This window comes from Tyto alba, unplaced genomic scaffold, assembly GCF_018691265.1.
Source record: "Tyto alba isolate M040663 unplaced genomic scaffold, T.alba_DEE_v4.0 Super-Scaffold_18, whole genome shotgun sequence".
NCBI lineage: Eukaryota > Metazoa > Chordata > Aves > Strigiformes > Tytonidae > Tyto > Tyto alba.
Window position 1 is genome coordinate 31,808,815 of NW_024881280.1, and position 17,273 is coordinate 31,826,087.

At 39.8% G+C, this 17,273-nt stretch overlaps 1 protein-coding gene across 1 annotated transcript in view; it reads left to right on the forward strand.

The window, feature by feature from the left end:
- UNC79 (unc-79 homolog, NALCN channel complex subunit) overlaps nucleotides 1–17,273 on the forward strand; it is a 111,469-nt gene that overhangs the window by 16,599 nt on the left and 77,597 nt on the right. Inside the window, 11 exon segments of the mRNA XM_042790924.1 lie at nucleotides 1,820–1,912; nucleotides 3,128–3,183; nucleotides 3,827–3,956; nucleotides 5,509–5,573; nucleotides 7,398–7,486; nucleotides 8,631–8,671; nucleotides 9,937–9,965; nucleotides 11,023–11,252; nucleotides 11,585–11,756; nucleotides 14,095–14,325; nucleotides 16,268–16,458. Coding sequence (XP_042646858.1) covers nucleotides 1,820–1,912; nucleotides 3,128–3,183; nucleotides 3,827–3,956; nucleotides 5,509–5,573; nucleotides 7,398–7,486; nucleotides 8,631–8,671; nucleotides 9,937–9,965; nucleotides 11,023–11,252; nucleotides 11,585–11,756; nucleotides 14,095–14,325; nucleotides 16,268–16,458 — 1,327 coding nt within the window.

Genomic DNA, 17,273 nt, shown 5'->3' on the forward strand with positions numbered 1-17,273 from the left:
AGAAATCGCTTAACCTTTCCGTACCTCAGTTTCCCCATGTACAATAGTCTCTCGTAAGACATTGCAGTGATGTTTTCTCTGTTACCTGTTTAATAACAGTATGCAAATGAAAGTTACTAAGATATATTTCATACATATGTGCAATAGGTCCTTTTTGGGTTAAGACCAGAATGTTGCTTTAAAGTCCTTTTTCTTCCATTAGTGTTACCTGTTAAAGAGCAGCTGATGTAGGAGACTTATCCTGTCCTGTCTATCTTTAGATCTGTAAAACTATTCTCCAAAACAACTGCTTGAGCAACATTCTTGATTTACTTAAATAGATACCATTCCCCAGCTCCCCCTGGCAGAGATTGCATCCATGTAGAGCATGGGAGCAACCTTTGTCATGCTGCCTTTTTCCTCAGACAGTTTTGGTTAGATCTCTGTATGAAACCAGTCTGCTGCTCTTTAGATTTGGCTTCTAGTACTGTGTCCTGCTTTTCTGCTGGTGGTCACGTTTTAATTGCCAGGATAGAGCTGCTGAGTATTTTGCAATTTAAATCCATACAGATAGACCTTGCTGTAATAATTTGGGGGGCTGTTACATCTGTGGATGAGATTCAAAAAAGAGTGGACCAAGTGTGATGAAGAGAGCCATAGCAATGTTGGGTCGTGTGGAGAGGAAGTACCAGAGAGAAGAGGAATTCTTCATTTCCCCTTCTTCTTTTCCAGTCAAGTGCTCTTTTAATTAATGTCCTAGCCTTTCCCCACCAGAAATGGCATGTCCCTTTACAAGGCAAGTGCAGAACTTTTCCTTCCCCTCGTGTTCAGCTCTGACTCAAACCAAAAGCGAGGATGCAAGAGATTGTGTAAGCAGCTGGAGAGCCACATGAGAGGGACAAAAGCATTTCACTGAACTGGTAGCTACAATTCTGTGCTTCTATCCCAAATGCTTGGTATTTGGGTCCGGACAGCCAGGCTTAGGAAAGTGCTGCAAGCGAGCATGGGAAGATACATACCACATCTCTGTGTAGGAGGTTGCCTTCAAAGCCATATTGCCATGTTATAGTTCAGCAAATAAACACCTACACTCTGCAGGGTTTTTCCAAGTATAGAATTTAATAGTAACCACTTCGTAGGAGACCAGAAGGAACTCTAGCCACTTCATGTGCAAGGTCAAAGTTACAACAGCTTAGCTACACTTCAGTGCTACTGTTGATCATGATCTTAACACAGTTCACATAACAAGGGGGACTGGTTTTTACCCTGTGTAGCTATAACTTGAACTCGTACCATGGACTCCTTGAGAAGTAACCTGTGCCATACACCAACAGGCACCAACAGGTATCGGCAGCCCCAGCCTTTCATCAGTGTACCTCAACAGCAGGCTTTCCATTTTTTCTTGTTTCTTTATCCTCCACTTCCTCCTTACCTTTCCTACAATCCAAGCCCTAGGTGCACTTGACTATACAGGTGACGTTATTTTGACCAGTCTGTGGGTTCTGAAGGACAGGGCCTGAGAAGATCCCTGTCTTTGGTTAATGCAGCTCTGAGAATGAAATCTTACTGAACTGGAAAACCAGGTGTGCACTCTGTGAAGCAATACCATATCCTTAGTCATCTTTTTCCAGCAGAAAGACCCCTCCAATATAGAATGTTTCTAGGTTTTTAGGGTTTTTTGGTTTGGTTTTTTTTTTTTTTTTAGTTACATGGTACCTTAGGAATGTTATTTACATCAATCAGAATCAGTTATATGCTATTCTTGACTAATTTTCCTTGTTACACAATAGAAAATGTTTGTTGTTTCTTCTTTTTTTTTTTTTTTTTTTTTTCCTTTAAGTGGGATCCTCAAAAAGAGAAGGTGTTCCAGCACATGTCAATCTATCTGCATCATCAATGCTAATGATTGCAATGCAGTACACATCAAACCCGGGTATGTGTAAACACGCAACATGGTATCATTCTCTCTGAAACTGTGAGTTACGAAGTACTGTCAGATGCAATCAGAAAAGTTCAGATGATGGGAAAAATCTGTCTCACCATCCAACACAGGATGAAAAATAAATGATTTTAGTCAAAACGGGAGTTTCTGAGCATCATGTTTCAAGTAATCATCATGTAGATAAGAAATCTCCTTGTGGTGAAGAAATAGGATTTGGCCCAGGATTGGAGACTGATTACTCTTGCTTGACACTGGAAAATAGTGTTGATGCATAACAGCAGTGTTGGAGGGAAATCACCACTAACTTTGGCTATAGAAATTCATAGTAACTATTTGTCTTACGCTATGATTTGTATCCCACCAAGTTCACAACTGACACCGTTTTTTAAAGACGACCGGTAATGCTAGCTGCAGGCTCAATAGAACTATAGTGAGTTTAAATGTAATTACAATATCTAAACAAGGCCATTCTCACTCACTGTGACACAGTCCCAGTTCCATCAGTGGGATCCTATGACCAAATCGAAACAAAATATAACCTGAGGGAGCCGTTACATTGCACAGTAGGCAGCTAGTTCACGGCGGTAAATAAAGCAGCACATCATTTTTAAAAGCTACTCACACAAGTTACTTTTTTTTTTCACGAAATGTTCTACTTTGTGTATTCCATGTTCCAGCCATCTGAGGAAACTGTTGCCCTCTGGTTTGGGGGAAGTCAAATGTGTGAAGTTAGATCATTTGGGTCTTGTGTGTTTGATGCAGAGTGGCTCCTGTAGCCTTTGGTATACATGGGAATAATGTATTGTCACACGTCACTTGCATCACTGCCTCAGGATGAATGACAGGATACCCATTTACAGCTTTACACTGTGCCAGAGGGACAAAGTTTAAGCGAATCAGCAGGTATTCTTGAACTAGATGTGTTTGAAAAAGGACTCTCTCCATTGCTGTGCAAAAAGCTGTACACCCATAAGACTCACTATCGTACCGCATTCCTTGACAGAAACAAGTTACTAATATATAATTTCTAGTCTTTTGTGATGAGTCTCAGGGCAATGATTCTTCATCAGACCCTTTAAAATAAAAGCAATTAAATGAGGTATAGAGTTTTGGATGGACAAAACAAAGCCAATCAGCTAATTATGTCACTTCTGTAACTTGAGTTTCCATTTCGGTATTACGTCTATACTGTCTTTTCTCTCTCAGTGTATCACTGCCAGTTGTTGGAATGCCTTATGAAATATAAGCAAGAAGTGTGGAAAGTAAGTTTACGATCATATATACTTTGTGGAAATGACTGTATTTGGATAGTAATGAAAACCAGATGGCTTGAAAATTGAACTGACTTTGTGCCAAGAAGTTATAAATGATCTTTGTATCCAGTCCTCCTCCTGGATTATGGAGAGGAAGGTGCCTCTGATTTTTGGTTTACAGAAGCAGCTCCATGTTTTGTAGAACAGAGCTCTGTTTCCTAAATACTATGTGGCTGCAGCTCCGTTTATCAGAAATCTTAATAATGACCAATCTTTTCATTTCTTGTGGGACTGAACTTTCATGAGGACTGTTTGTGAGTATTGTCTTAGCCTGAATCTGATTTGGATCCAGCTATTTATCTATATCACACCTCTTTGCTCCATGGCTAGACAGAAGCTTCATTTGCTATGTGTTAGTACACTACGTGCGGTGGGTGGTAGCTGTTGGAAGCTCTGATCAAACTCAGAAGCCAATTGTGAACATGTTGTTGAAGTTAGTCATCTCAACTGCTTGTAAGAGCGTACAAAGGATGTTTGGTAGGGCTTGAAATGCATATACTTCACGTATTCAGGTATCTGAACACCAGTAATATGTATTGAATTGTATTTTGTTACCTTGCAAAATAAGCATTTTGTATGTCTCTTTCCTTAGGATTTGCTCTATGTGATAGCCTATGGACCATCTCAAGTTAAACCTCCAGCAGTACAAATGTTATTTCACTACTGGCCCAATTTAAAACCACCTGGGGCAATCAGTGAGTACAGAGGACTGCAGTACACAGGTCAGTGCAGCTTTTATTGTGCAGGCCAAAATAAATATAAAGGAAATGATCCGAAATGTGTTAATGTGACATGTTTACAGTTCTACGATGGACTTTGAAATCTTTTGCTTGATAAGTTGGTACTTTCATAAGTATATACAATATCCATTTTTCTGTATTTTCAAAAGATGTTAAGAAAAATAAAAACTCTCACTGTGGTTAGTAAATTTATGTGTTACTCCTGATGCTATCTAAACCAGAACAGAAGAAGAAATAAATACAGTGTTCCAAAAGATCTGTGAAACTGCATTCTTGGCCTCACAAGGGTTCTGGCTTATGTTCCTTTCAATTATTGCTTTGGTTGCCTTTGTGCCAGCTGCTATCTCTGCTGCTGTTGCTAAGATTCCTTATCTGGCTGTTACTGTCAAAAAAAGTCAGGTGGTGTCAGGTGCAGTCAGTATAATGGATAAATTCTTAAGGGTGAATACAGGGTGAAAATGAGAGACAAAGTCAGCAATGCAGCTGGAGCTGAGTAGGGAGATGGTACAAAGTCCTCTGTCTACCCCACTCCCCGGTGACACTGATGACACTGTGCTTCCATGGTAGGGATGGTCCAGCAGCAATTCATGACTTGCTTTTACTGCTTGCCTGTCTCAACCTGTCTCAAATAATCTCTGTCATGTTGATTATGTCTTAATCACTTTTAAAATTTCTGGACCAGAATGCAACATTTAAAATAATAAAAATGAAGGATTGGAAGAGACCTTAGAAGACCCCCTAGACTGATTCAAGTACATCCTGAATGCTCCTGATATATGTTTGTCTGGTCTGTGCTAAAGCTGTCTTCCCATGAAGGGTTGATTGATTTTCTTGACTTTTTAAAAAAATATTCTTCTTATACTGCTCTGCATCACTTCTTTTATGCAAGCAGGTCTGTAAACTAAGCATGATATTCCATCTGAACTGTTACTAGCACTGGCTAGACTGAAATAATTTTTCTATATATAAATTTTCGGTTAATGCTCATCCTATTCAGGGATATATTATCTGCAGTTGCATGGCATTTTTACCTGGTGGCAGCCTGTGCAGCATCCAGGTGATGCCACTTGAATGTACCTTTGTTGTTTACTACTTGTCATTACAAAGCTGAGGCTCATTCTGTGGCTGAACTAGTTTTCCTTTATCATAGCTGTTTTCATTTTGCCTGGGAATGTTAGTGAATTTACTCAGCTACTCTTACCATCCTGCTCCTGGAATGGAAGGATAATTAATTAATTCAGGGTGTTGTTGAGATCAGGAAGGGTCTACAGCAGGGATGTCTGCATCTTACTTTTTCTATTTCTTTGCTGAGTTCATGGTTTGTTTTGTAATTATATCCCAAACCAGTCAGTAGGCATGTATATTCTGGGTTTTTATTTTAATTGTTAGGCTTCATGAGGAATTGCTAGGCCTTCTGTCATATTTGTAGAGTACTTAGTACAAAGGATCTTGTTCTCAACTGATACTAGTAGACATAAAGAATATAAATATATTTTCTCAATTTTTTTTAATCATCTGTGTTTTGGTTTTGCAGCCTGGAACCCTATTCATTGCCAACACATTGAATGCCATAATGCGATTAACAAACCAGCTGTGAAGGTACTGCTCTTTCTTCAGGGGTCAAACTCAACTTTCTGGGGGATGGGAGGTTGCACTTTGACCCCCAGCCATATACTCTGGTTGTGTGCAGGTGACCAAGAGCAGTAGCTAAGGGAACAGCAAAGCCTGTTGAGACCAAGGGGGCCAGAACTTAGTGAATATGTTCTTTGGTTGCCTAAAGCAAAATGGCATATTTCTTCCAAATACTCCGAGCCAAGCCTTGATATTAAACATGAGGATGGTTACAGAGCACTTTATAAAATTCTAAGCTGGCTCCTGGCTAATCCATGTAAAATTTTGTAAATATGTGCACAAATACGACTATATACAGGAAACATTATGTCAGTTACACAGGAACACGTTCACCTTGGTATCTTGATTGAGGTCATACAAGTCACCTACTCTGTGATCCTTTCCTTGGAGTGTGTCCTAAAGCAAATAGCAACAAAGCTTTACTTAACCTCTTCTCCAGCCCTCTTTGAGGGAGGTAAATGATGTTTTTCTTTCCTGTTTACACACAGAATAACAAAGTTAAATGGCTTGACCAGGATTGTAGTGCAGTTTGATGGCAGAGTCAAGAACAGCATCCCAAGTCCAGAGCATACTACAGTTAGGTGTACTAATTAATTGGATTTGTATCTAGTTAAATACATAGACACAACCAATTTTCCTGGCTCCAATTCATATACTAACATAATTACATTGGTCAGCAGTTCTTCAGTGAGTCTTTTCCACAGGCTGTGATACTGACAGGGCATAATGGTGACACCTATCTCACAAGTCCTTCAAGGGACTGCTTTTCTGCCGACTCCAATCATTCTCCGTGATCCCTCTTTGTAGGGAAAAAAGCTGAAAGGTGTTGCTTCATGTTGTAGTGATCAGTAGATTCAGATTAATTGCTGAGTAGAACAAAATATCAATGAAATTTACAGTTCCAAGCTTTGCGGCTGAAATACTTGAATACTTTTGAATGATCTCTTAGCTTAATGTTTATAGAACCAGTCTTGATCATTCATCATTCAGAAAAATGCAGTCTGTTGTCTCTTGGATAGGTGAATGTAGATTTGGTTAACAAAGGTGAGAAACATTTGAAGAGGCATTTGTCTTTATAAATAAGATCTTGCACTAGAATGGAGTAAGAAGCATTTTGATTTATGTGGTTAAGATATTGTATATGCATACTACTGTTGAGCTTTTCCTTAAATAGTACAAAACACTTAAACAAATTTATGTGTATCAGGCTGTTAACTAACTGTTTTCTGTAACTGCCTAATGTGGAAGGATAAAAGCTAATGCAAGACTAAGTTTGAATCAATGCTGCCAGGGGAACTGTGGGTCCATAGTCTTCATTCTGTCACTGAAATTGTGCTCTATAGTTAATAACTGGGATGACTGAAAATTAGATTCTGCTGAAAGAAGTGTTAACTGAGAGAGAAAAATCTAGACTTTTATGTTACCTTGTCTAAGCAATGGATCCTCTAAGTGACTACCTCTTTGGAAAAAAAATAAAAAGTAAGTCTCTCATGACTATGCAATGTAAATGTGTAACACAAAATATACTTGTGTTTCCATATGATAATACTGATATTGAAATATGTCCTGTTCTCATTCAATAGGCCTTCATTTTCAGTTACATCCCTCTCTTTTTTAGACATAATATGAGATTCTGTACTGCCAGATGCTGAGTACCATCTTTCAGAATACTAAACTCTCTCAACATGTCAAAGCTGTGTTATATTGTATGTCCTAGCATGAATGTGTTGAACTTTTTCAGTGAGCTTCCATGAACAGATGTTTTAATTCTTTTCCTTCTCTGTGTTTCAGATGTGCATTGACCCATCCTTGTCTGTAGCTTTGGGTGATAAGCCACCTCCCCTATATCTTTGTGAAGAATGCAGCCAGAGAATTGCAGGGTAGGTAAACTGAGAGGTTGAAAATGATCAGGTATAGTCACACTCCAGAGTTCAGAATTCTGGAGTTAAGTTTTATTTCAGTTTATTTCAGTGTATAGTTTGTATAGATAGCCCTGTTGAAATGTATGGAGCACACTGCCACACAGCATGAATAAGGATTACAGAGATTTACCTTGTGATCATCGTTTGCATCTAGCTTGAACAGTAGTGAGTTGTAAAGTTAAGGTCTTTGAATGAATAGGTACTGTGGGATGCATCAGCTATGATAGGGGAACATCATTAATGCACAAGCTTTTTCTTATGAAACGTTTTTTATCCTTGTTCTTTAGTTGTTGTTAAAAACAGGACATTACAGTGAAAGGTCTTTCACGGAGTCTTCATTACTTTTCTCTAGCATGTGTTTCAGATTATTCTCTGGGGTATACTGTGAAGCAGCAGAGTAAATAATTGAAATTAGTCCAGGCTTGTCTAGTACCTGGAGGGAATGTAGCCTGAGATGAGTTAACCTCACTTACTCTTTTTTATTTTTAATTTTTTTTAATTGATAATTTGGTTTGCATTACTTTACAAGATCCGCTGGTACTTATGCGGAGTTCTGATCATTAGTTCAAAGGGACAAGGTAATTCAGAAGCCACATGGGGTTTTTTGTCCGCAGTTTAAGACACCTTTATATCACACCAGCTGTAGGAAAAGCGATTACATCTCAACGTAGAAGTTTTAAGTCATCACTGATTTAAAGCTGCAGGAAAAAATAATTTAATTTGGTAGAAACATAGCTTCTAAGGAGACTCACAGAAAGTAGTACTAGTATGTTTTTTTTCCTACGTTCATCTGGTATTCTTCACTATTATTTCTTGGCCATCAGACATTCAGAGCATCCACTATTTTAATTTGATAACTTTATGCCTTAAAAGTAATTTTTTGAAAACCTTGAATATAGTGGACCAACATCAGCAATAAGACAGACACCACAAAGAGAGGTAATGTAAAGCGGTCTGCAATTTATAAATCTACATTTGTAAAAAAGCAGTGTCAGAATAGTGTCAGTCCTACCGTGTTAATTTAGATGAATTTCCTCTGTGCAAAAATAAATGCATATATAAATAAAAAATGGAAAGCTAATTAGATATATAATTTTTATAGGGATCACAGTGAATGGTTGATTGATGTTCTTCTACCACAAGGTAAGAGGTATTTTGAGGGTAGGTACAAACTAATCATAATGACAGAACTCGATGCTTACTGATATTTCTACATACTGTGCTACTTGCAATTCTGCATTCTATTATAGAGGAATTTTTAAAGAATGTTAAAGTAGCTTGCTTGTACTTAATACTGCTTAATGTCCCTAAGTTTGACTCCTCTTCTATCTGAAATAGTATGCAACTCTTTATATGTGAGGAAACAGAGACAGTTGAACAGATTTTCAAATCTTGAAGTGTCCACAGTTAGGGCCAAGTTTTTTAAAGTACTTGTGTTCCACACCAGTGTGCAATAAAAAGGGGCTAGTTTTTCTGGTAACCTATATCTGATTTGAAAGCTCTTCAAGCTTCTGAAAATCTGTTCTATGAAGACAAGGCTGTAAAGGACATCAGAAGAGGACATAAAATATTTTTCAATGATCCAGTCATTGATCCAATCGTTGTCCTTTGGCCAGTGAGAGAGCCTGATGTTTTATTATCTACCAGAATGCAGACTGAGCTTGTTGACCGACTAATCAGGATTTCCTGGGTTTACAATGACAGTCACATATTCTGTAAAATAACCCTTTCAAGGGCAGAACAAAACCACTCCCTCTCTCTTTGTTCTACAAACTTAAAATGCTTAGGCAGTGGAGATTTTCTTGCTGTCTCCTTTTAGGTGAAATCTAATCCAGATTAAGAATGTTTTATTTATTTAAGGGAAGTACTTCTTTTTACTCAGCCACTGATATTTATTGAATCAGATGTTGCCAGGGCAACAGACTGAATAGCTACTGTTTACAGGTTGAATCTGCAAACATTTTGCTACGGAGGTATGGGCCACAGGCATAGTGGCTGCTTCTGCATTGTTCATCCATATTCACTAATCTTTCATCCTGTGGGCTTTCACAGGCAGCCTAGGCACATCTGAGCCATGTCTCCCACAGCGTGCCACCGTAGCGTGCCTACAGGGGTACTTTTACAGGTCTGCCTGTGAGGCAGAAATGTAGGCAGAAGGCGGTTGGGATGCAGAGCACACCCCACTTAATGCACCAAGGCTGTTTTTTTCATTTCAGCGTAGAAATATCCAGTAGGCCTAAGTGTACAGTGTCCTGCAGTCCAGCAGTCTTAGAGGTTTCAGTAATATCTGGAAACACAAGTTTAGCCTCAGAGACTTCCTTGCAGCAAGTCCATTTTCCCATGGCTGCCATAGTAAAACTGAAGGATCGTCATTCTGTGTTGATGTTTTGTATGCCTTCCCCTTACAGCTGAAATTTCTGCTATATGTCAGAAGAAGGTAAGATACAGTCATTTGTGTGATGGGGCATGATTTCTTGTTGTGTGTAGTGTCATTCCATTACTACGTGGTGTGTCCTTTTTTGTACCATTCTCGGTTTTCACAATTTATCCATGAATGCATTTGTTGGTGAATGGGAATGATTCAGCAGCAAGGTTTCTTTTTGTTAAAACTGCTGATGTTTGATCTGAGTTGTAGTTTTTTGTTGAAGTGACAGTTAGTAAAGCAATACAGTTATGTACCTGAGCTCAGTTTTTATTCTATAATTCTGCTTATGAAGAGCGTAGAGCAAGAGATTAATTTTAAATCTAAGTGTTTATATCTTCTCATCTCCTCGAAGTCTTGGATTGATCATAAGTTGGACAAAAATCCTTCTGTAAACTGTATATTTTTTTAAAAATACATAGACTGAAAGTCTTCAGTGCTTGGCTCTAAAACGATTACTGACAAAAAGAATCTGCTTGCGATACATACCAGCTAGTGTGTTTTAATAACATTTTAATAATGAGGAATACAGTGTATGACATATTCTAGATCTTATGTGGTAAAGAAACATTTTTATGTTGGGCTGGATTACCAGGTAGCAAAAATAAAGGTAGTGCATATTTTGGAGGCTTGGATGGTTACTGATAAGGCAGATCCTTACGTAACATCAACCGATGTGGCACCATTGATTACACTCCTAAGGATCTGCCTGTTGCTACAGGTAACTTAAAAAAACCTTCTGAAGTATAAGCAAGTGTTAGGAGGACTCCTGTAAATTTTAGAGGTTGCTCCAAGCCAGAAAGTTGAGGTTGATGACTTAAACGTTGGTTTGGTCTGCTCAAAACAAAGAGCAATTGTGACGTTAAGTCCAGGCCCAGGACTCAGGCCTGAGCTCACCTTTCTGGAAGTTCAGTGCCACTTGGCATCAGGAGTTTGCACACGATTGTGCTTATATATAGCGAGTTTGGAAATGACCAACACTTGAGCCAGTTGCCCAGTGCTGACTCTTATCCCTGTTTTCCGTTTCACTTCCTGGTACTTGTGGCCTGATAAAATCGTTTTTATTTTCCAGAACTGTAGCTCACATGTCAGAAGGGCTGTTGTCACGTGCTTCTCAGCGGGCTGTTGCGGCCGCCATGGCAATAGGCCAGTGCGCTACTGCAAAAGATGCCATTCGAATCATCACAGCAGTGAAGTTGGGGCAGCTGCAGAAACCCATCTTTATCAGACCTCACCACCCCCTATCAACACCCGGGAGTGTGGGGCAGAGGAGCTCGTGTGTACTGTGGAAGCTGTGATCAGGTAATTTGGTGGCTTATGAGTCATCAATACGTAAAGCAGCATCAGGCTTTCATGTAAATATTGCCTGTAAATCTTGTGCAGGTTGATTTTCGTTTCACCAGGACAAGTTCAGAGCAGGGGTGCTTAACTCCTGCTTTGGGGAGGGTACTGATCAGCTGCGAGTGTCGTCCTCGTGGAAGAAGTCAGCCTTGAATCCTAGAATTTGATGTTATTTTATTACTGTTCTCAGGAAAATGATGACATCAGATGCCTTAACCTCTGGTTACTCTTGATCAGAAAGTTGTCTCCAGTGCAGGAAAGCTGCATTCACTGACCACAAACCTGTTTTATAGCTTGCTGAAGGAAGCAGAGTTTCATGCTGAGCAGAGGGAGTATGAACTCAACCGCAGGAGGCAGATGGGCCTCTCCTCTTCCCATCACTCCCTGGACAACACAGACTTTGATAATAAAGATGATGACAAGCATGACCAACGCCTCCTGAGCCAGTTTGGAATCTGGTTCTTGGTGAGAAATTCTTGTTCTCTCATTCTTCTTGCTTCCCTCCCCTTTTCTTCCTGAAGCTTCAATTTTATCTCTTTTTCCACTCCTTGGATTTAGTTGGATACTTTTCTGATTTGTAAGCGAAAAGAAGGAGTTCTGTGAAGTTGTCAGATTTGGAGATTTCAGAACTAGTTTGCCTGGAGCTGCTGAGTGCCTCCGAGTCCTGTACAGAGTGTATAGCAGAATTATTCACTCAGGGTTTTTTGTTGACTTCTGATGTTCTATCATCTTCTGCTGACAAGTGCCCCCTGCTGAGTGCCATTATTTTTAACCTTGGAAGTCAATCCCCCTAAAGATCTTTCACATTCAATCTTTCAACATTACTCTCTGGAAACTCAGCTTTCTCTTTTACCTCTGGATAGGCTGGAGGATTCTCGTTGGGCTGATTTTCCTTCCTGCCTTCAGATTGGTCTAGCTGGATCAGTCCCAGTCGTTGTACTCCAGCTAATTCACCTGATGTGGGTTGATGGAATAAAGCCCTGCTGGTTTTACCCCTCACGGTAGCTAGCAGAGATTATTCCAAAATAGCAGGGCTGCTGCTGGCTAGTTCATGAGCAGGCCAGGCTGGAGCCTCACAGATCCTCAGAAATTGGATTCTGCAGTTGTCCTTAAGGAGAATTCTTCTCAGGCTCTTTCCAGTTCACCATGAGCTCATAAGCTCTCTTCCCCACTTGTCACTGGGTGACTGAGGAGAACATAGGGCCCCTCATCCGTCATCTGAACAGTGGTAGGGACAGCAGGGTGGCAGGTCTAGAATCCCATAATGCCAACAAAGCTGCTCTGCTCTTTCAAGGGACTACATGAGTAAACTTTATATTCTGCTGATATCTTGTGGGTTTTGTTGTTTAACGTTGTTTTAGAGTTAAAGCTTTTTATTTATTTATTTTTTTAATTGTGCCGTATTCATCTATTCTGTTTCAAATGATGTTTTGTAAAGACTGAAGGCCTGCATTTCCAGAAGTAGAATTGAAGTGAAAACAGAACAGGTTTTGTTATGCTATACATGCCTCATCCTTGACATTGAGAGTCTGTCTTTCTGTGGTAAGGAGGGGGAGCTTACTGACTTCATTCTATTCTTACAAAATCTCTTGATCTTTTTGTAATGAGTATTGGCAGAGATGACAGCACAGATTGTGAGAAATGGTGGGTTGCTGTTTTCTTTCCTAAAATGAATACCTTTTATCTAGAAACTGGACAGAGCTCAAGAGTTCCTATTTAAAAAGGCTGCTAGCTAATACTGCCTTTGAGTTAACACTCATCTGAGACAGGCACCAGAAGCAAAAGCCTTAACTTCAACCTGTAATGAAGTAGAACAGTGAAGGCTGCACTTTGAATTGGCAAGGGTGTTGTTAGCTGCCTCATCCCAAGAAAAAACGTGGAGGAAAAGTGCTTGTGAGATGGGTTCTGGTCTATTCTGCTGCTGTCACCAGCTGTTTCCCCAGAAATGATGTGAATGTTTCTCCTTTGTTCACTTGCTGCGAGGCAGCAGTCACTGGTTCCAGGCTGCCAAGTGCTGACAGTACAGCTTTTACTAGGAAGTGGCCACAAACAGCTGATAGGTGATTAAAGGAGCTTCCTAAATCTCCTGTCATCTTATTTTCCATTCTTTGGATTCATTGTAGCAACCTGACTTGAGACTTTGTCCCCTGAAGATACCAAGAGCTCAAATGTGGGGTAATTAGGGGCTTACAGTGTGCCTGGTCTGTGAACTGGGGTGTAGACTTGGTCTCGGGTTTGGGACAGTTTTACAGCGCAGACATTGTTTTAGCAAGAGAAAGTTTGGAGAAGGGGAGAAGAATATTAATTATTAAGTGAGAATTTTTAAGGATTTAAAACTCATATTCCCACCCCAACTGAGGACAAGAAAATCAAATTTGGAATCTTTTGCAAATAAAAAAATCACTTATGTATTAAGTAGACATCTTTTTTCAGACTTTTTGAAACTCTTCATTTGGTTTGTCTTTTTATCTTGCATATTTTACATGTGCATAATATATTTTACCAGGCATTATGTTACCTTTTGAAATGAAAAGTAATTTTCAAGTTCAAAGCGAAATGTTTGGTTTGTCAAAGCATTCTGTATTCAGTGCTTGGTTTTTTTTTTCCCTCTTATAGTTATTTTTTGATTTGGTAATGTTTTGTTAATTGTCCTGTGCCAAACTCTACTTAAAACTGATCAGCTTATTTGTCTTCTGTGTAATCTGTATCCTCATATCTCTGAGAATATGTAAAATACAGCAGGTGAACAATTTGCTGCCTATAATTCTAGAAATCAAACTTGATTTGTGTTTCTGTCTTTCAGGTAAGCCTTTGCACTCCCAGTGAGAATACACCCACAGAGAGTTTAGCAAGGCTGGTTAGCATGGTATTCCAGTGGTTTCACTCCACAGCGTACATGATGGATGATGAAGTTGGTAGCCTGGTTGAAAAACTCAAACCCCAGTTTGTTACGAAGTGGTTGAAGACTGTTTGTGATGTTCGGTTTGATGTCATGGTTATGTGCCTCCTTCCCAAACCAATGGAGTTTGCCAGGGTAAGAATAATTTACCCGAGTGTTCCTTTATTTACCACAGAGATTAAAGTCTTCAGCATAATGACCATTTCTTCCCCAGTTCTGTCAAGGCAAAAGAAATCTCAGTGGTTGAGGGAGAAGTGGAGTTCAGGAGTTTTTCCTTTTCATAGCATTTTTAGTTTTACTGTGTTAGAGCATGGGGATTATTAACAATAATGTGGAGACAGGTTGGAAGAATACTGTAGCTGTTGAAAGGTCCTGTAGGTTCTGTATAGCTGCTTGTTGCCATTAAGCTGCTGAAGCACCCAAGCTTGTCTTTAGTAAAAGGTATCATTTGTCTGCTCCCAGATAGAAGCCTGTCCTTTACTTGTCTGCTTTACCAATTTTTCTCTGTTCTCTGCATACTTCATCTCTTCAGCTCTGAATTAAGGTTCATGAAATCACACATGTTGTAGCTAAAAGGAACTCTGGCCATACTGATGCCATGTAGCTTCAGATACCTAATTGAAGTGACTCAGATAAGAGACTGGTCTACCATGGTTCACCTTACTGCTGATGGAGAGAAAGAGACTTGTCTGTAAAGTCATTCAGAGTGCGTAAGTGAGAGTGTTGCTGGAATTGCTTCTAGAAAGAGCCTTCCTTTCTGTCCATTAATTATGAAGCACAACTTGCCACTTAACCTAGACAGTGAAGACAGGCAACAAAGTCAGGCATGTGAATACTCCTCTATAGACAATGAAACATCAGCATGAAAATAGTAACTTTACATTTATGAGAGATTTAAGACTTTTTCCTCATTTATCACTGCGAACTATACCACATGTGCTTTTGCAAGGCTTTAATTTTGTGGCCTCCTCATGTAAAATGTCCAGAGGACATGTTGGTTTTATTTCCTAAAAATTAAGTGGCTAGACTAGGAAGGGCTGTAAAGACTTGATGTAATGTATTACATCATCAGGTGTGAAGTGTGCATCTGTGGTTTTTTTCATGACCTAATATGTGTGATTTGCTGTATGTGTGCAGACCAGCATATGTGTGTGTGTCTTACTCTGAACCATTGCTGGGAAGATACGCCTGGCTATGGCGTGAGTGGGGGACAGCTGAGGGAATTTGAGAGGTGAATGGATGCATTGAATGTTAGAACTGAAGAAAAGAGATCAGGGCTTTGAGGCTAAAGGGGAAAGGAAGGACTGAACCTCCTGGTGTAATCTGTTACAGATCTTTCTCTTGTCTTAGATCCAGCCCCTTTTTTGAGTTTTCTACCTCCACTACAGTACTTAAGACTACACTGACAACTTGCCAGATTTGCAAGGGTTCACTAGAACATGAAGACAAACAGCCATGAAATTAGCTGTAATGAATGGAGAAAAAATAGTTTGTTGGCTGAGATTACCAGTAGTTGCTGCCAAAACAGCAGGCATCTCTAGAGCCATTAGTCAGGAGCAGCAGATGTGAGCCGAGGTCAGTTAGAATAATTAATCTCTGTAGGCCAGTTACTTTTTTACTTAGAATTGTATTTTTTGGCTTCCATCACTTAGAACCTTCCCTCAAAAAACCCCAAAACAACCAACCACAAAAGAACATCTGGCACAGACCAAATTTTTCACAATAAAGACCCAGCACTGTAGCAAGTTGTCCAGAGCAAATAATTGAAGGTGCAAGTTTGACCAAACAAATCTGTCCCTTGTTGAGAGCTGTAAGGTTTACTCTGCGTCATGGCCTGGAAGCGAGCAAACTTCATCTAAATCTTAGGCAGTGCTTTTGTGTGCTGTGGGTCAAACTGGAGAAGAAAAAAAAACCAATGCAGTCCCCATGGCCGAATTCAAAATTCGGGCTGGAAGGTACTGATGATCACCCCCCACAATTTCCTGGCTGCAACACACTGAGCAAAATTATGGCGCTGGGCAAGTTACCGGGACTAGGAAGTATTGCTCATCAGTATGATTCCTGAAAATACCCACAGGTTGGTGGATACTGGGACAAATCCTGCAGTGCTGTGACCCAATTAAAAGAAGGGCTGAATCGAATCCTTTGCTTGATTCCATACAATGTGATAAACCAGCCGGTGTGGGAATGCATCATGCCAGAGTGGTTGGAAGCTATAAGGACGGAAGTGCCTGATAATCAACTGAAAGAGTTCCGGGAAGTGTTGAGGTATGTAGACATATGCAACAATAGAATGGTTCTTACATATGTTGATTGTTGGTTTTAGCACAGTAAGATGGTGACAACAAGTAAAAATGCCTGTGTGCAATAGACAGTAGTGAGTGAATGCTTCTGAATTTTTTAATGACTGATATTTAGAATAAAGCACTCCAGCTTTGGAAAAGTTTCCTTTTATTGCTCCTGATATCCTTGAATCTGTATCAAGAGCCAACTACATGGATGCCTCTTTGCTGTGAGCAAGGCAGGAAGCCACTGAAAATGTGCAACATGGTGGAAGAAGCGTTTTTCTCCTCCTGGACAGCTGTTGATAAGAAATGGTGGGGATTAGTAGCGCTAGCACTGAAAGAGTGATGATCTGTGTTGATTTAGCTAATATCTTCCCCTGCTGAACAAAGAAAACACCAGAATAAGAATGGTGGCTGTCGAGTTGTAATTTCATGTCTGGTGTACGCCTTTGCCATTGTGTTTTAACTGATGAAGAGTCTCTGAAACCGACTGCTAGTTTGTATTTGTGGGTATTGATGTAGACTTTTAAAGTGTAAACATGGAATAGGGGTGGAGTGGTTAGATGAGAAATTTTCAGATTTTTACACTGGATGTTAAAAAAGATACTGCTATCAAATTAAACTGGGCATGATATGAGATGTGATGTAAATTCTTACGGTGAGTCACCAAATTCGGAGATGACCTGGTGCACTCAGGGCAGGTGGTATCAGCAGTGTAGCTCAACTCCCGTGGAGGGTGAGGGTGCAGGCAGGGGTTACAGAAGCATCAACAGTGCTGGTAGTGAGACTGCTTTTCTA